Source organism: Chiloscyllium plagiosum, unplaced genomic scaffold, assembly GCF_037043375.1.
Source record: "Chiloscyllium plagiosum isolate Xiang-an unplaced genomic scaffold, Cpla_swu_hap1 HiC_scaffold_23, whole genome shotgun sequence".
NCBI classification, from domain to species: domain Eukaryota; kingdom Metazoa; phylum Chordata; class Chondrichthyes; order Orectolobiformes; family Hemiscylliidae; genus Chiloscyllium; species Chiloscyllium plagiosum.
The window spans coordinates 44,186,046-44,205,750 of record NW_028270161.1 but is presented as its reverse complement, the minus strand read 5'-3'; the positions used below and the strand labels follow the sequence as shown (position 1 = coordinate 44,205,750).

At 43.0% G+C, this 19,705-nt stretch overlaps 1 protein-coding gene across 6 annotated transcripts in view; it reads right to left on the bottom strand.

Moving 5' to 3' along the window:
• The window catches only part of LOC122561657 (proton myo-inositol cotransporter-like), a 151,147-nt gene extending 139,533 nt beyond the window's left edge, over positions 1–11,614 (bottom strand). For all 6 annotated transcript variants that reach the window (XR_015761160.1, XM_087999609.1, XM_043713609.2 and 3 more), the window contains exon 1: positions 10,877–11,614. Coding sequence is in view for 5 of the 6 variants with exons in the window: in XM_087999609.1 (XP_087855735.1) it covers positions 10,877–11,456 (580 nt within the window). In the remaining variant the exon portion in view is untranslated. The remainder of the gene's footprint in view (positions 1–10,876) is intronic.
• Positions 11,615–19,705: the final 8,091 nt, after the last annotated feature.

Here is a 19,705-nt window from a genome sequence, read left to right as displayed (position 1 = left end):
CCAATGCTAGGATGCCCGCTGTATGACAGCCTCTTTCAGTTGTATATTAGTGTAATAGATGAATGTGCCACTGGTGTCTTAGCTCAGCAGCATGGTGACTGTTGTTGCCCAGTGGACTATTTTTGCACTAAATAGGATCCTGTTGCCTGTGGCCTCTCTCCATGCACTCAAATCCTAAATGCTGTCCATTTGTTAATACAGGCAGCTTCTAATCTGACCCTTCACCAGCCCGTACAGGTGTACACCTCATACTCTGTTGTCGCCCTCCACATGTCTCAGCAGACCCAACACCTCACCCAAGCTTGTCTGAGCTATTAGAAGATCTCATTGTTGCAAAACCCTTACCTCATTTTGCTACTACTACACTTTGACTCCTGCTACATTCCTCGAGCAACCCCCTGACGATCTTCCCGACCCCCCACATGACTGTTTGCTTAGGAGTCATTTCCTTACTGTACCTCACCCAGATTTAGCAGACCTCCCATTTGAAAATCCTGACCTCATTTTATGTTGATGGTACTTCCTGTGTTTTCCAGGACAGTGCCCAGCAGTCAGGCTATGCTATTGCAACAGACACTACTGCTTTTCAGAACCTTGTCGCTACAGAGAAAGCCGAGCTTTTTGCCCTTACCAGAGCTTGTATTTTAGTCACTGATAAAATTGCTAATGTTTACACAGATACGCATTCAGTGTTGCCCATTTTGGCCACCTCTGGCAACAACGAGACTTCCTTACTTCCACAGGGACTCCCATTCAAAATGCTCTTTGGATTATAAATCTCCTCGATGCTATTCGGCTTCCTCATCAATTGGCTGTTATTAAGTGTACTGTACACACAAAGGGGGACACTCCAGTGCAATTAGGAAATGTCCATACTGATTCAGCTGCTAAGGAGGCGGCTGCATCAGCCATTTTACTTATTCCAACTAATGGGATTGAGGCTCCAAAATAAGTAGCTACTTTAGGGACAAAGGGCATGCCAGATCTTGCTGCACTTCAAACGTGACAGAGGGATGCCTCTGAATCTGAATGTGCACGTGGAAAGTCGATGGGGTATTTGCACTCCACGACACAGGGTGAGAGGGGAAAGATATAAAAGAGACCTAAGGGGCAACTTTTTCACACAGAGGGTGGTACGTATATGGAATGAGCTGCCAAAGGAAGTGGTGGAGGCTGGTACAATTGCAACATTTAAGAGGCATTTGGATGGGTATATGAATAGGAAGGGTTTGGAGGGATATGGGTTGGGTGCTGGCAGGTGGGGCTAGATTGGGTTGGGATATCTGGTCGGCATGGACAGGTTGGACCGAAGGGTCTGTTTCCATGCTGTACATCTCTATGACTATGACACGAGACATCCAGCTAACATCAATATGTCAAGTTTGTATTCCTGATTCTTTCTTAACATACTTATTGATTACTAGCATTCTTGTACTCATCTTGGCAAGGAGGGAATAGTACAGCTACTTTAGAAACCTGATGGCGCCTGGATTTGAAATCCTCAAGGGCGAAGGTGGTGAAACATGTCGGCACAAATGATGTCGGGAAGAAGAGGAGGGACATTCTAGCGGGACTTCGGAGAACTCTGAAGAAAGCTGAAAAGCAGGATGTCCAGGATGGTTATCTCTGGTTTGCTTCCAGTTCCTTGGGCTGGAGAGGCCAGGAAGAGGGAGATAATGGACTTGAATGTGTGGCTGGGGTACTGGTGCAGAAAGGCAAGGATTTAAATTCTTGAATCACTGGGGTATGTTTTGTGGTAAGGATAAATTATACAAAAGGATGGGTTGCACCTTATTAGGTGGGGGACCAGCATTCTGGCAGGCAGGTTTGCCACTGCAACACCGCTGCGTTTAAACTAAATAGTGGGGGGGGGGGGGGGGGGGCGGAAGGGGACAAATTGGAAGTTTAAGGAGGAAATTGAAGGGAAAGTTAGAACAAGAGAAGTCAAGAAAGTTTGAAGTGCAGCAAGATCTGGCATGCCCTTTGTCCCTAAAGTAGCTACTTATTTTGGAGCCTCAATCCCATTTTGAGGCTCATTTGGAAATTGGCAGTTACGATGTTGTGGGGATAACGGAGACGTGGCTTCAAGTAGACAGGGCCTGGGAAATGAATATTCAAGGCTATACGTGCTATCGTAAGGACAGACTGACGGGCAGAGGGAGTGGTGTGGCCTTGTTAGTAAGGAATGATATTCAGTCCCTTGCGCGGGAGGACCTAGAATCAGGGGATGTAGAGTCAGTATGGATAGTGCTGAGAAATTCTAAAGGGTAGAAAGACCCTCATGGGAGTTATCTACAGGCCCACAAACAGTAGTCTGGATGTAGGGTGTAAGTTGAATAAGGAGCTGAAATTGGCCTGTCGCAAAGATATTACTACAGTTGTTATGGGGAATTTCAACATGCAGGTAGACTGGGAGAATCAGGATGGTCCTGGACCCAAGAAAGGCCTCCGAGTGGAGTGCCTCCGAGATGGATTATTAGAACAGCTGGTGCTGGAGCCTACCAGGGAGAAGGAAATTCTGGATCTGATGTTGTGCAATGAACCGGATTTGATCAGGGACCTCGAAGTGAAGAAGCCATTAGGAGGTAGTGACCATAATACAATAAGCTTTAATCTACAATTTGAAAGGGAGAGGGTACAATCGGTAGTGACAATATTTCAGTTGAATAAAGGGAACTATGGAGCTATGAGGGAGGAGCTGGCCAAAGTTCAATGGTGCAATACCCTAGCAGGGATGGCAGTGGAGCAACAATGGCAGGTATTTCTGGGTATATCCAAAAAGGAAGAAAGATCCTAAGAGGAGGCAGGGGTGGCTGGGGCTGACGAGAGAAGTTAAGAAACATATAAAGTCAAAAGAGAAAAACTATAACAGCAAAGGTGAGTGGGAAAACGGAGGACTGGGAAGCTTTTAAAGAGTAACAGAGGATAACTAAGAAGAAAATACGCTGAGAAAAAATGAGGCACGAAGGTAAACTGGCCAAAAATATAAAGGAGGATAGTAAAAGCTTTTTTAGGTACGCGAAAGGAAAGAAATTTGTTAAGACTAAAATTGGGCCCTTGGAGACAGAAACGGGGAACAAAGAAATGGCAGAAGAGTTGAATTGGTTCTTCAGATCGGTGTTCACTGGGGAAGATACAAGCAATCGCCCAGAGGTAATAGTGGCTGAAGGACCTGAACTGAAGGGAATTTATATTTGTTAGGAAATGGTGTTGGAGAGACTGTTAGGTCTGAAGGCTGATAAGTCCCCAGGACCTGATGGTCTACATCCCAGGGTACTGAAGGAGGTGGCTAGAGAAATTGTGGATGCATTGGTGATCATTTTCCAACGTTCTATAGATTCAGGATCAGTTCTTGCGGATTGGAGGGTGGTTAATGTTGTACCACTTTTTAAGAAAGGAGGGAGAGAGAAAGCAGGGAATTATAGACCAGTTAGTCTGACCTCAGTGGTGGGAAAGATGCTGGAGTCAATTATAAAGGAAGAAATTATGACACATCTGGATAGCAGTAACAGGATAGGTTAGAGTCAGCATGGATTTATGAAGGGGAAATCATGCTTGACTAATCTTCTGGAATTTTTTGAGGATGTAACTCTGAAGATGGACAAGGGAGATCCAGTGGATGTAGTGTACCTGGACTTTCAGAAAGCCTTTGATAAAATCCCACATAGGAGGTTAGTGAGCAAAATTAGAGTCCATGGTATTGGGGGCAAAATACTCACTTGGATTGAAAATTGGTTGGTTGACAGGAAAAACAAGAAGAGTAGTGATAAACGGCTCCCTTTCGGAATGAGAGGCGGTGACCAGTGGGGTATCGCAGGGATCAGTGCTGGGACTGCAGCTTTTTACAATATACATTAATGATATAGATGATGGTATTAAAAGTAATATTAGCAAATTTGCTGATAATACAAAGCTGGGTGGCAGGGTGAAATGTGAGGAGGATGTTAGGAGATTATAGGGTGACCTGGACAGGCGAGGTGAGTGGACAGATGCATGGCAGGTGCAGTTTAATGTGGATAAATATGTGGTTATCCACTTTGGTGGCAAGAACAGGAAGGCAGATTACTACCTAAATGGAGTCAAGTTAGGTAAAGGGGCAGTACAACTAGATCTAGATGTTCTTGTACATCACTCAATGAAAGCAAGCATGCAGGTACAGCAGGCAGTGAAGAAAGCTAATAGCATGCTGGCCTCCATAACAAGAGGAATTGAGTATAGAAACAGCTGTACAGGGTCCTGGTGAGACCGCACCTAGAATATTGTGTGTAGTTTTGGTCTCCAAATTTCAGTAAAGACATTCTGGCTATTGAGGGAGTGCAGCGTAGGTTCACGACGTCAATTCCCGGAATGGCGGGACTGACTTACGTTGAAAGATTAGAGTGACCCTTGAGTTTAGAAGGCTGAGAGGGGATCTGATTGAGACTTAAGATTATTAAAGGATTGGACACTGAGGAGGCAGGAAGCATGTTTCCGCTGATGGGTGAGTCCCGAACCAGAGGACAGTTTAAAAATAAGGCGTAGGCCATTTAGAACAGAGTTGAGGAGAAACTTCTTCACCCAGAGAGTGGTGGATGTATGGAATGCTCTGCCCCAGAAGGCTGTGGAGGCTAAGTCTCTGGATACTTTCAAGAAAGAGTTGGATAGAGCTCTTAAGGATAGTGGAATCAAGGGTTATGGGGATAAGGCAAGAACAGGATACTGATTGAGGATGATCAGCCATGATCATAATGAATGGTGGTGCTGGCGTGAAGGGCAGAATGGCCTACTCCTGCACCTATTGTCTATTGAACACAACAGCTCAAATCCAGCTGGATAGATGCCTTATTTGCATGAAAAACAACAAGGGTAAAGGTATTAAATTCCTTTCCATGACTACCTCCCCACCCCCCCAGCCCCAACCCCCCACTGGATGGTCATTTTGCATGTATATAGCTTGATTTTATTGAATTATCTAAAGTACAATGTTATAAATACTGTTTAGTGATGGTCGACATACTTAGCAAATGGATTGAAGCCTTCCCCATCACTGATTGTGCTGCACATACAGTAGTGAAAATATCATTGACTGAAGTTATTCCCCGGTTTGGGTTACCTAAATGATAAACTCAGACAACGGACCACATTTCATGGCTCAAATCAATACGGAATTATGTGAATCACTTTCAATTAAAACAGCAACTGCACTGCATGTATCACCTGCAGGCAGCAGGGATTGTGGAACAGGCTAAAAGTACCTTAAAAGAAAGATTATCTAAATTGACCAAAGAAACAGGGTTAAATTGGCTCAAACTATTGCTCTTGGCACTATTTCACATGCAAGTTACTCTTCATTTGTGGACTGAACTATCAGATGTAGTGATAGCTTATGGTCGGCCAATGAAGATTCTGTGGAATGCTCATACTGAACTGCTAGAGGACGTGGATCTCCATCTAACGGGTGAGCAAATGCAGAATTATTTGAAACAGTTAACTTTTTCTCTGAAGTTTCTTCACTCGCAGGTCAGACATTCGCATTGCGCAGCTGAGGAAAACACGATCATCTCCCAATATTCACAAGTAAACCCAATGGATTATGTGTTGGTCAAAAACTGGGAAAGAAACAAATAAGGACACCGCTGCAGTGGCCCCTTTCAAGTACTATTAACAACACCAACCTCAGTTGAAATTGAAGGACACTCCAACTGAGTCCATCTATCTGATTGTAAGATTATTCCTCAACCAGTTAATAAAACAGCATGAACACCATTTTGGTACTCTTTGGACTTTTTGAATCCTTTGAGGTAGGTAAACATTTGACATTAACAAACCAGCCTACTTGGGAACTGCATACAAACCCCTATTTACATATGTTGTAAATGTATGCTGAAAAATTGAATAAAAAGTATCCCCATCCATTCAAGGGGAAGAATACCTCTTCAACCCCTCCCTTTCTACATATCAGAAACAGTTGAGTGAATGTTACGTCTGAATCACAGGGTTTAATGGGGGAAATGATAATATGGGAATCAGCAAGTTATGAAATGACTATATTTTAGATGTGGTATCAGCCCGCATATAATCACGACTCAGTTCCTCCTTCCCTTACAATTCATTAGAATAACTGCACAGGTTCCCTCTCCTTTAGAGGATCAGGACAAAGAATGCTAATGGGGCAGAGCAAATGTAACCTCACATTTGACTGGCAAGGCCCAGTAGTTAATATTTCAAGAATTGGAATTTTTAACCATGATTAGTCAAGGATATGGACTATTACATCGGATAGTCCATGGGCCTATTACACCACGCAGCTTTGGATGACATTGGCTGATGATTTTACAGCTTATAACTGCATGTACTTTATATATGGCAGCAAAGCGTACCCATGGCTTCCTACCAATTGGATAGGATCCTGCTATCTGGGTTATGTTGTATCCTACATGCAGCACCTGACCTCCCTTAAGCATTACCATTCATGAGCTGCAAAAGCCATTACTGGACTAGATCAGTTCCTCATGTTGTTCTTTCCGTTATACGGAATGGGCCGAGTATCCAGCGAATTTGTTCATATAGCCTCAGCATTATAAAACTTGGTCAATGAGACAGCTTTAGAAGCCAAGGCAACTGGACAAACACTGACTGAAGTCTCAGCTGAGCTAGCGGCTGTCCAGACTGTGGTACTGCTGAATTGACTCGCTTTGGATTATCTGCTAACCTTGCATGAGCTGTTGCGGGTCAGGAATGCTACATTTACACTCCAAATACCTCTGAAAATATGACACCAACTTAGTTGAACACATTGAGCAACATGGTGACCACATACAAGACATTGGCAAGGAACTCCATGATTTCAGCCCACAGAGTTGATTGGGTCACAGAATATTTGACTGGATCTTTAAAGCCTTTTTGCTCATTGTATTATTAGATTAGATTACCTACAGTATGGAAACAGGCCCTTCAACTCTACTTTTTGTCATTTACATAAATGATTTGGATGCGAGCATAAAAGGTACAGTTAGTAAGTTTGCAGATGACACAAAAATTGGAGGTGTAGTGGACAGCAAAGGGGGTTACCTCAGATTACAACAGGATCTGGACCAGATGGGCCAACGGGCTGAGAAGTGGCAGATGGAGTTTAATTCAGATAAATGTGAGGTACTGCATTTTGGGAAAGCAAATCTTAGCAGGACTTATACACTTAATGGTAAGGTCCTAGGGAGTGTTGCTGAACAAAGAGACCTTGGAGTGTAGGTTCATAACTCCTTGAAAGTGGAGTTGCAGGTAGATAGGATAGTGAAGAAGGCGTTAGGTATGCTTTCCTTTATCGGTCAGAGTATTGAGTACAGGAGTTGGAAGGTCATGTTGCAGCTGTACAGGACATTGATTAGGCCACGTTGGAATATTCTGGTCTCCTTCCTATCAGAAAGATGTTGTGAAACTTGAAAGGGTTCAGAAAAGATTTACAAGGATGTTGCCAAGGTTGGAGGATCTGAGCTACAGGGAGAGGCTGAACAGGCTGGGGCTGTTTGCCCTGGAGCATCAGAGGGGCATGGATAGGGTAAATAGGCAAAGTCTTTTCCCTGGTGTCGGGGAGTCCAGCATTAGAGGGCACAGGAGTAGGGAGAGAGGGAAAAGATATATAAAAGAGACCTACGGGGCAACTTGTTCACAGAGGGTGGTATGTGTATGGAATGAGCTGCCAGAGGAAGTGGTGGAGGCTGGTACAATTGGAACATTTAAGAGGCATTTGGATGGGTATATGAATAGGAAGGGTTTGGAGATATATGGGCCGGGTGCTGGCAGGTGGGACTAGATTGGATTAAAGCAAATTACTACGGATGCTGGAATCTGAAACCAAAAGAGAAAATGCTGTAAAATCTCAGCAGGTCTGGCAGCATCTGTAAGGAGAGAAAAGAGCTGACATTTTGAGTCTAACTGACCCTTTGTCAAAGCTGGGGAAAGTTTGGAGTTAAGGCATCGAATAATATGAAGGATGAAATGAGACTGTGGACCAGGACAGCTTTGAGACAGTAAGTCAGTGCTGCTGGAGAGAGAGGAGTCGAGTGCTTTCATGTGGCGGAGCATGGCCCTAAGTGTGGCTTTTAGGATGCGGCAAGAACAGCAGTTGGAAAAATGTTGTATATCGTGCAAGTACCTGTAATCCTGGAGGCTGCATGCAGGCCAGCTTTGACAAAGAGTCAGTTAGACTCGAAACATCATCTCTTTTCTATCCCTACAGATGCTGCCAGACCTGCTGAGATTTTCCAGCATTTTCTCTTTTGGTTTGGGACTAGATTGGGTTGGCATATCAGGTTGGCATGGACGGGTTGGACCGAAGGGTCAGTTTCTGTGCTGTACATTTCTATGATTGTATAACTCTCTGAAGAGTTACCCACACAGACCCATTCCCCTACCCAACCCCTGAGTAATGCACCCAACAGTATGGGCACTTTAGCATGGCCAATTCACCTGACCTCCACATTTTTGGACTGTAGGAGGAAACTGGAGCACCCAGAGGAAACCCACGCAGTCACAGGAAGAATGCGCAAACTCCACACAGTCACGCGGGGTGGGAATCGAACCCGGGTCCCTGTGCTGTGAGGCAAAGCAGATTTCCTACTATTGTTAGTAGGAATAGGATTATTTGTTTGCTTGTGCCAATGCATTTTCAATCAGAATTTCCATGTGCCCATATAACTGATTATCATGATATGATAAAAAAAAAGAGGGAAATGGGGTATTGTGGGGAACATTTAACATTGCATGATGGGAAAAATTGGCCCATTCGTGAATTATGATCAGTAAGTTAAAAAGGACTGTGACAAAAGGTTGGAGACAGGAAACATACACAGGCTGAATGCATACAAAACCTCTAAGCTTGTAACGGCTCCTGGTATATTTTGAACTGCAGATTTTAGCCTAAACAAAACGTCCGTACTCAGAATTAAAGTTGTAGAATGACATGAATGATTGATGTTTTGAAAAACCAATAAGGCAAAGTTCAGTGTTATGGATGGTAAACATTTAATCATAATCTGTCACTTCTCAGTGCATTTTAAAGTATATAAATGTTATTCTTTCCTTTTTAAAGGTACAAAAAGCTTGGAGCGTGCCAGGATCCTTTGGTTTCTTCCTCTCATGCTTTTTTAGCCAAAATAAACTGCATGCGGTGCTTCATTTAATAAAGACTGAATGTTTTTCAGTTCAAGATTGTTTTTGAATTTTTGTCTAAGCATTAAGTTTGCTCTCACAGACCCCTGCTAATTAAAATCTGATTCAACACATCAGTTAGGGCACTTTTGGAGTACTCTGTGCAATTCCAGTCTCTTTTCAGAAAAATGTTGTGAAACTTGAAAGGTATCAGAAAAGATTTACAAGGATATTGCCAGGGTTGAAGGGTTTGAGCTATTGTGTGAGGCAAAATAGATTGGGACTGTTTTCCCTGGAGCAGAGGCTGAGGGGGTGACCGTATAGAGGTTTATAAAATTATGAGGGGCATGGACAGGGTAAGTAGATAGTCATTTTCCTGGGGTGGAGGTGGAGGTGCCCAAAACTAGAGGCATAGTTTTAAGGTTTGGGGGATGGGGGGAAAGCATGAATGGAATCAGCTACCAAAGGAAGTGGAGGAGGCTGGTACAACTATAACATTTAAAAAAAAAGGGCAGGGTTTAGACAGATATGGGCCAAATACTAGGTCAATTTAGGATATCTGATCTGCATGGACGAGTTGGACCAAAAGGATCTATTTCTGTGCTGAACAACTGTATAACTCTCATAAACAAACAAATGTAAATCAGGTTATGACCTGAAATTTCTTAGTTGAGCATTTTAAGCCGAAAATGTGTTGCTGGAAAAGCGCAGCAGGTCGGGCAGCATCCAAGGAGCAGGAGAATCGACGTTTCGGGCATTCTCCTGTTCCTTGGACGCTGCCTGACCTGCTGCGCTTTTCCAGCAACACATTTTCAGCTCTGATCTCCAGCATCTTCAGTCCTCACTTTCTCCTAGAGCATATTAAGCTGTCAATATGGTTGACTAAATAGGACGGGGCAAAAATAATCGGACTATTGAAATGACTTATAGGGAAGAATAAAATCAGGCAATTGCATTCTCACTCAGCTGAACAACAATGGGAGATATGGAAGGAAAATGAGCCAGCTCACCACAAAAAGTCGAGAACATTTATAGAAGTAGAAGAGGGATAGTTTACTCAAATACGTTAGATTTTAAAAGAAAATATGTAGAAACATGAAAAAAACTGTCAGTAAGCAATAATGGACTCTCTCCCTGCCTTTATATCTTATCAGTTCATGACAGTAGCTACTACGGTTCACTCATGCGCCATCACCACTCTTCGCTATTTCATTTGAAATTGCCTAGATCCACCCGATTCTTTGTTACCCTAAATGAAAACGCTCGGAATACTGACAGTGTTTCCGTGGATGGTTCTTTGCTCTGATGCGAATTTAACCACTTCGCCATTTGTTCCGCATACGCAGCGTCAGGAATAACCTTACAATTCCACATAATGACGAACGACAGCGCAAACAGAAACCTTAAAGACAGCCGGATCTTTTGCATTAAGAAAACAAAATCTCAGCCGGGAAGTTGCCGTGTTTAAAAGAGGCGCGAGCACGCGGCGACGTCACGGCGGGGGTCAGCGCGAGACTGACCCCGCCCAGCGGCTTGGTCGGAGGAATGCGTGAACCGGCTCCCACTGTCCTGGACCGGTGTCACAGGGAAGATCGGTGAGAGGAGGCGGACGATCCCGGCGGTACTCCACCGGCAAGTGTGTTTTTTTCTGAGGGACCGTTACCGCCATTCACACCGGTCTCTCCCAGGATTCCCCTCCCCCCCCCCGCCTCTTTCTGAGCGACCCACCGTACTCCACTCCGGGGCTTACCGATGCCTAATCCGACCACGACGCGTCCGGCCAACAACGCGTTACGGTCGCTCCCAGCCGTCATCACTACCGCCCCCAACGTGAAGAGGGAGCTGGCCAGCAGTATGCAGGGTTTCCGTCCCCAGTAACCGTTGAGGAGGCCTCCGGCTAGCGCCGAAATGGCCGCGGCTCCCACCGTGGCCGACACCACCAGCTCCTGCCACAGCTCGTTGAGGGCGAACTCCTTTTTGAGCAATAGCAGGGCGCCCGAAACGACGCCGGTGTCGTAGCCGAACAAGAAGCCACCCAGGGCTGCGAACGTAGCCAGGATGTAGACGAAGCGGGGATTGTTGATATTCCTGCTGCCGCCTCCTTGCAAGTGCCTCCGGGCGGCGCGCTCCAGATTTCCCTCGGCGGCGGTTGCCATGGCCGTCAACCGCTGATGGTGGTGGCTTTTGTTGTTGTTGTTGTTGTTACCGCCGCTGGCCACTTTGATCAGAGTCCGCTCGCCGAGCGTCTCGCGTTGTCCGTCCGGCCTGATCCACCGCTCCCCCTTCAGGTCCCTGAGGCTGTACTCGGCGTCACTGCCGTTGCGGGACATAAGGAGCCCGGGAGTCGGCTCCCCCCCACCACCTGCTGGAAGGTTCTCGACCCTCGCCGCGTGAGATATGGAGGGGGGGGGCGGGGAGAGAAGCGCTCGCGCTCACTCAAACTACCTGGAAGAGCGCGTGATCGATGCTGTTCTATCGGCCGCTGCACTCGGATTGATTGAGGCGGCGGGGGGGAAGGGAGCAGGGCAGTGAGATGCAGGCGGGGATCCAGACGCGCCTCCGTCACGTGCAACTCGTAGGCTGGCTGCCTGCCGGGTGGGGGTGGGACGCGCCAGTGACAACCGATGTTTTGTCCGAAAGCATCCGCGAATCCTGCATTCGGTGCCCCGCCCAGCCTTCACGGACAGCAGCTCATGTGCGTTTGCATCTAGGAGCATCCGTCGGCGGTGCTTTCCCGGATCCTCCACAGCCCAATCTCTTGGCAAGATGCAGTCAATACTGAACTTCAATCTTCGACACGCTGCAAAAGACAACTGAAAATGCAAAACTCCGCCAGATAAGATAAACCTTTTGTGTTAAATCGTAGAGTTCAATAATGACCTTGGCTATGGAAAAAAAATCGATGTTATTTGGCGCCATTCTGGTTATTTTTCAATAAAAATATACACGATGTAGTTTTTCATTTTTTCCGCTTCCCCTTCAATTCCAAATGTACGTTTTTTGCTTCATTAACAAATGAATAAATAATTTGTGATTTTAATTTGATTTGAATTTCTTTACAGTTCTTAAATAATCATAGCTGCACTTCGATTTCTTGCTACTGAATGACACGTATACCTTGAAGGTTCTTCTAGTGAGCGATCCAACAAATGGAAAATCAATGCCACTGGGTCTAATTTTTATTCCTGATGAAGGGCTTTTGCCCGAAACGTCGATTTTACTGCTCCTCGGATGCTGCCTGAACTGCTGTGCTCTTCCAGCACCACTAATCCAGAATCTGGTTTCCAGCATCTGCAGTCATTATTTTTACCTAATCGAGATGTGTACATCAGTAATGACATTGTCATCAGTTTGTTGGCTGCTAACGGCTAATATTTATGACTTTGCTTCCTTTTTAATAATCACGTTTTGATTTGTCAAGTGGCGAATTACTGGATTGAGCTCTTCCATTGAGCTGAAAGTAGAAACATTCTGAAAAAATCCATACGGAAAAACATTGTTTTTGTTTGTATAGTCAACAAAGGTTATTTCTCAGTTAGTATGTGTTTTTTAGTTCCCAATTTCTGTTTTATTTAATACAAGAATCGTTTTGTGATGTTTATACTAATTTGAAAAGTAATCATGCAATTAATATGGGTACACTAAAGAACTTTAACTGAAATTGTGATCTGAAAATATTTATTTTTGAGGTTTTCCTGAAAAGTGAGCATTGAACAATTCATTTCAGAAAGTATAGCACCACCTAGAGATACATCAACCAACAATTGCAAACACTTCTCTGCTTAACACCATTGTTTATTTCTCTGGTTCTTGATTTGAAAACAAAATACCTGTATTCCTGCCTCACAATTTTGGTCAAACGCTTAACCCACTTGAAGAGCTTGAAACGGACTATTGTAATGTTAAGCAGTTTAAATTGTTTTCCTTCTTACCTGTATAGTTAACTAATTACAAGTCACGTTATAGACTGTCACTTAATAATCATTCCATTATTGTCTAATTAAGTTTTTTTTCCCCTTGGGATTCTTACACACTTGATGCAACTGCAATACCCCAATTTCTTTGAACAACAACCAAATTTTATTTGAAAGTACAAACTTTTTGGAAGAACCTTTAACACATACTTCACAAGCCTTGTGGAGTTGTGTCAACAACGTCCCTGAACAAAGGAACCAGTCCTTCCTTTATACAGTATAAGAGTTTCACTTTACAGTCAGTAACGCCCACAAGACAACCCTCAGCCATGTTGCCCGCCATCACATGCCACTCAAGACTCAATGTAGTGATCACATCATTTCCAGAAATAATATAATGTAAATCATCTCTTTAATGGTCAAATCTGTTGTGCATCTTTTTTTAAACTGCAGGGAGTAGTCAAAATTCCAACTGTAATATTCTTATTGATTTCTGAATAGAGGATGAAAATGTAAATTGGCTTCTGAATAACTAGGAAATGGCCATGCAAATGGTTCTGAATGACAAGAGATGGGAATGTAAATTCCTTGCATTCTACCTGTAAAACAGACATCCCATCCTAACCTCTGGACATCCAAATTCCTGCATGTCAGCAGAGCTATTTAACTCTGTAATATCTCATTCCATCTTATCATTCTGTGCTAACCATCTAAATGGGGGATGAGAAAGGTGCTACCAGTTTATTAATAAGAATCTTGCAGCCAGTACTTAAGCAAGTTATTGACAGACAACATACAGTGATAACAAAAATTACTCGTCCATGCAGTAGATAGGATCTGCAGGTTTCTCCCACGTGGAAAAAAGTTCACTAGTAAAGTTCTTAAATTCACAGTCCTTAGTGACCAGTTCACCCCTTCCAAGCTGAGTGGGAATGAACCAGTTATCCAAAATCTCATTCAGTAAAGCTCAACCTGGAAACAATATCTAGTCTGTGCTTGCCCACCACTCCATGGAGAAATCTGAATTCTTGGATAAAGGCAGTTAAATACTTAACAAAACTGGTCAGACTTGCATCCTTGCAGAGATGCTTCAGATGGAGGATACCAGTGCACCTGAGTGTGAAGTGGGACGGCTGCAGCAGCAGAGCAGGTGAACACAACATTCTTTGCTGCTTCTGCTCCTGCTCTGCTGTCAAATGTAACAATGCCAACTGGCTGGTTTGATCAATGAACCTACATATGCCTTAAATGATTGAAAGAGAACATAAAGCTAATGTGGTTTAATATGCATAGGAAGGCCACTGCCTTCCTATGCATATTAACCTCCTCTTCACTGTTGTTAGCTGCTTCATTTTTCATGCTCATGACTGGAGAACTGAATGAATCCGTTAGATCAGGTTGTGAAGGGGTGGGTGGTGGTTCAAAGGCATGCTTTACCTGTGAATGGAGAAACTCGAGAGACGATGTGAGCTGCTGGAAGTATATGTGCATTACCTTTCTCAATCCTTTCTTACCAAGGTGGGTATCAGTATGAAAACAGTCACACATTTAATTACACTAAATTGTGTCTGCCTATTTTAACATTCTGAATTGTGTTGAAGTCTGTTAGTCTTCACTATTTATGACATTATCAAGTTTTATGCAATCCACAAACTTCTAAATTGTACTGCCTAAACAAATCAGTAGTCCTAAAATCAATCCTGCTGCCCCAGGTACCTCATTCAGGTTATTCAAAAAATATTTTCCTTTAACAAATTAATACTTGGCTAATTGAAAGCTGTCAGGAGAAGTATTTCAAAAATCTGGAACAGCAAAAAAACAACAAAATGTGTCCTGTGTTTTAGCGATTGAAGAGGCAGTTTCAGTTCAGATTTAAATCTCAAATATTCATGGGAAACAAATGTAGAATATTTCAAAATATGTTCTCCAAATGAAAACGCTCTAATTTCTCTGTTAAAGCAAACAATAACCCAGTGCCACATATACACATATAAAATCTAACTTCAGATTTGGTTAAAGGCCTGACATTAATGACAAAAATGTTTTTTTTTTAAGTTTCATGATCAGTGTTTTTAATTATAATGCATGATTGCTATCAAACTGACATTGTAAATTTAACTTCCCAAATCAAACAGTCACAGTTACAGTGGTTCCAGACCAGTAAATGTACAACTTTGGTACAGATCAACATTCTTTGAATTTGCTCAATGAAGGGGGCCAATGAAGTCTTAACAATAATTGACATCTCAGCCTCAAGTTCTAATATTCTCTGAAAGCTTAACAAAAAATCAAAATTAAAATGCACTAATTTTTAGGAACACTGCACTAAATAAAAACAGCAAAAATATTTTAATACAATGCCCTCATCTGCTAAAGCATGACCACTGACACATTATTTTTGAAACAGGCATCGTAAAATTTCTTACAAATCAGGGGCTCAAGGCCTTCGATCAATTTGTTTTAAGGTTACATGTTTGATTATTTTAAAAGGACCTAATGTTCTATAATATTAATGTAAAAACAAAATCTGCCCTATTACGTAGCCAACAAAACACATTGAATTGAGATTCAAATTCAAACAAGTTAAAACAGTTACTTTGATATTTTCTCAACCAGTATTTTAACAAACCAAAATATTGAAATATCAAACACTTTCAGTATTGCATAATTTATATTGAAATTTCCCTTTTTGGCCCAAGTATTAGTACAACCTTAATTTCAGCGTATCTTCTTTTTTCCGCATGCTTTCAATGAAATCTCACGTACAAAAAGAGAAAACTTTTGCAGCAGACCACACAGCGCTGCAGTCTAAGCCACTCCCCATAAAGTTTAATTTCAAAACTTCTACTTTCCTAATCACTTAAGTAAGGCTTTACCAGTAGTATTCACGTGCAGAGTTTTCCTTGAAATTTAATTTTTTTTGCTGCTGTCTCTGCTAGCCAATCTTTAAACAGTCCTGCCAGCTGAGAATCATTCAAATGGAACTGATAGCCCATTGCTGGACTCATTGCATTGTCCTGTCAGACATTACAGTAAGCACTGTACTAATTAAGTTCTTATGTCATCTCGCACAAAGATCTCTGATTCTAAAATGTTGGAAATAATTGATAGAAATAATGTTTTACATAGAATATGAAATCAGTACACAAAATATTTAGATTTTTTTTACCAAGTACTAACCGCTGATAGTGTTGTGTAAACTTATAGAAAACGGAAATGAGTAGTCACTTAACAAAACAAAGCAATGTATGAATATTTTCTCAACAACTGCAATTTAAATTGACATATGTGAACTGAAACTTAAAATGACAATAAAAAAAGAATAAAATTAAATATTCCAGGTATTATGAGCATTGGTAACAAAGCATCAGGTATACATACTTGGCCAACTGGAGTAACCCAGAGGCCTTTTGACGCAGACTGTGAACACCCATGCGTCTTCCATATCTGTTTTTCTGGGTCGGGGTGCCCGCCTCGCCCCGCCCAAACACTACACAGTGACAAAGTCTGGTCTATCTGTTGTTTTTGAGACAGTCATTGATTTAGTGCCTGATGGTCCACAGAGGGCAGCACATTTGATTATGGTCAATTGCTTGGGGAGGAGGATGGCTTTGGGGAGATTTTGGAAATATAGTGAGTTCTGAATAGGTGTCCCTAAGAAGGTCAGAAATCCACATTGTGACCATAGCTGGTCATCTGTGTCATTATTTTGAAACATTATCAGCAGACCAGACGTGTCAGGAGGTACCTCCATTTTATCCCACTCGAAAGTTCAGCTTGGCATTTCAATGCTGATTCCTTATTTTGTCTTTCCTTTCTAAATTTTTCCTGTTTTCCTTTATATCATAATCCTCCCAATAACTCATCAGCACCTGCCAAGACTTAGGGTTTCCCTCTAATCCCTCTTTGACATGCATTATTCTCCCAGCTAGTCTGTTTAGATTTGTTCATAATTTCCTCTGCAGTCTTTCTTCATGTGGATATGAAAGTTTTCCATTTAGTTCCCATATCTCGTTTCAGATTGCCGCCTCTGCCTTTAAACATTTAACTATGTCCCAAGCTCCTGCCGGCAGCCAAATTTCATTTCCCAACTTTTCATTTAAGCATCCTGATAGGTGCCTGAATCTTTCCTCATTTTGGGGAACCTCCCAGCATAACTGATGCAAAGGAGTCCCGACACCCAACTTATACTTTTTTTCATTTTAAAGTATGAACTTCCGACTTATTTCTGCATACTAGTCTAGTGTCTTTAGTCTCCACACCCACTTCAGGGTACTGATCTTCATGTGGGGATCTCCCCTCTTAACCGGTCTAAGGCAGGCTGTTTGTGACAGATACAGCAATTTTTTTTGCACTATGCTCTGGAGCCTCAAACCTCACCACTAGAAGACTCCAACCTCTTTTCCAGGGGACTTTAACCTTCTTTTTCTATTGGATTTTCCCAGGGAATTTGAACCTCCTTTACCCAGGGTGACTGTAACCTCCCTTCCCAATAGCTTGTGATTCTGAAAGCAAACTCATTGGCATGCAATTGCATAGGTCAACTTGATTACCTGAATATCAACTGTCCAAATTTCGGATTATCCGAAGAAAATCTCAAGGTGCCGATAGAAACATTACATCAAAGAGGTGTTTCCAACACTGATCGCATGTTTTGTTTACAATGATTAAAAATTAACTCAACTTACTGAAATGCTGCCGAGAACAGTCCTGCCCAGGCACTCTCTCCAGGCACTGAGCGCCCGCCCTCTCTTTCCCCACACTTTCCCTGGAGCTCTACACAGGGGTGTACCCTAACACCCCCCCATTCTTCCCCAGATAATCTGTCCAACATCGGGCAAAGGTGGAACTTGCCAAAAGGTTGCAGTAAAAAGTTGTGTGTGTGTATTTTGAGACTCATCCCCCCCCCCACCTCCCAAGGCAGTAGCAGTCTTGCTATTTGTGTCCAGTCCGGCTGACGGGGATCGGGGGGGACCCAGTTCGGATGGGGGTGTGGAGGGGAGGACAAGGTGCAGGGTTGGAGGGACGGGTAGGTGTGGGAGCAGATGAGGATATAGAGGCTTGCTGCTTAGTCTCCTGAACAGGGAGTGGACTTAGGAAGTGCTTGCTGTGTGAATCCCATTGAACTGATTGTGTTGGGGGGGGCAGTGTGGGAGGCTCCAGCAATGCTGCAGGTCCCTTACACACGTGTATGTCTGCTCAGAATCAAACTCTGAGAAAGAGAGGGAGCAAGGCAGGCAGAGTGAGGAAAACGAAAACTTCAGAAAACTCCGAACTCCAGAGGAGAGGCATTGAATCAATTAACCAAATAATCAATTAACCAAACAAAATACTGCCCGCCCATCTCGTTCAGATTTTTGAGGTTCCTCTGTATAACAATAATCAAAGTGAGCCGATACAAACATAACCAAAGAGACAAAACTAAAGTCTTGATATAAGAATGCTCAAAGCATTCAAAGCAATGTAAACAAATTGATAGCACACGTTGGAATAAATCCAACCGATAGCAATTTTGGAGGTATGGCTGCAGGATGACAAGAATTGAGGGCCCAAAAGAAAACTAACGTGAGTTGTGATCTTAGTTTAAGCCAGTTTGGTCTGATCGGAAGGCTTCCTGTTGCCTTTATTGGGAAAGAGGATTCTTCCATCTCTCCTAGATGGTCTGGATGAGATCCTCTGTCATTGGTGGAGTTGTATGCAATAAATTAGGTAGTGGTGAGAGAGGGCGTTCTTGACAACAATCTCTGCCAACACTAAAGCTTTCCGATCATATGCTGTTGGTAATCACCGCTGCTTTAGGGTCATTATATAATACTGCGACCCACTTGGTAAAGACCTCTCCAATGCCAAACCGTTCTATAGTGTAAAAAAAGATATGGCCATTCTACCCTATCGAATGCCTTCTCTGCATCTAGGGAGACGACTCATCCCGATATTGCTCCCTACTGGCAGGATTGTACCATGTTTAACACTTTTCTAATGTTACTAGTAGATCTGCAACCCTTGATAGACCATGTCTGATCCTCTTTTACAATAAATGGCAAAACTCTCTCCAGTCTTAATGCCAACATTTTTGAGAGGACTTTAAAGTCCACATTCAGTAAGGATATTGGTCTGTATGAAATACACTCATCCGGAGTTTTTCCTTTCTTAAGAATGAGAGAGATATTTGCTTCTCTCAGGGAGGGTGGGTGGCTACCCTGACTATATGAATAGTTATGCATATCTATAAGTGGTCTGGCCAATTTGTCAATGAATTCTTTGTAGAATTCAGCCTGGAATCCATCTGGTCCAGGCGTTTTACCGCTCTGGAGCTGCCTCACCGCCTTTTGAGCTTCCTGGGTTGTCAGGGGGGCATTCAGAAGCGACACGTGCTCCGAGGTTAAGCCAGAGAGGGCCAGGTTTTTAAAAAAGACTCCATCTTCCTCGCTCTATCCTCACAGCCCTCCGACTTGTACAGCTCAAAGTAGAACTTTCTAAATGCTGCATTGATCTTTTTAGAATCACAAATCGAGGTACCAGCACCCTCTCTAATAGACATAATGGATTGGGGAGCCTTTTTATTTCTGGAAAGGTATGCTAGATACCTGCCCGGCTTCTTGCCATGCTCAAGTAATCTTTGCTTCGTAAACAGTATCTCCCTCTTTGCTGTTTGAGTAAGTGCG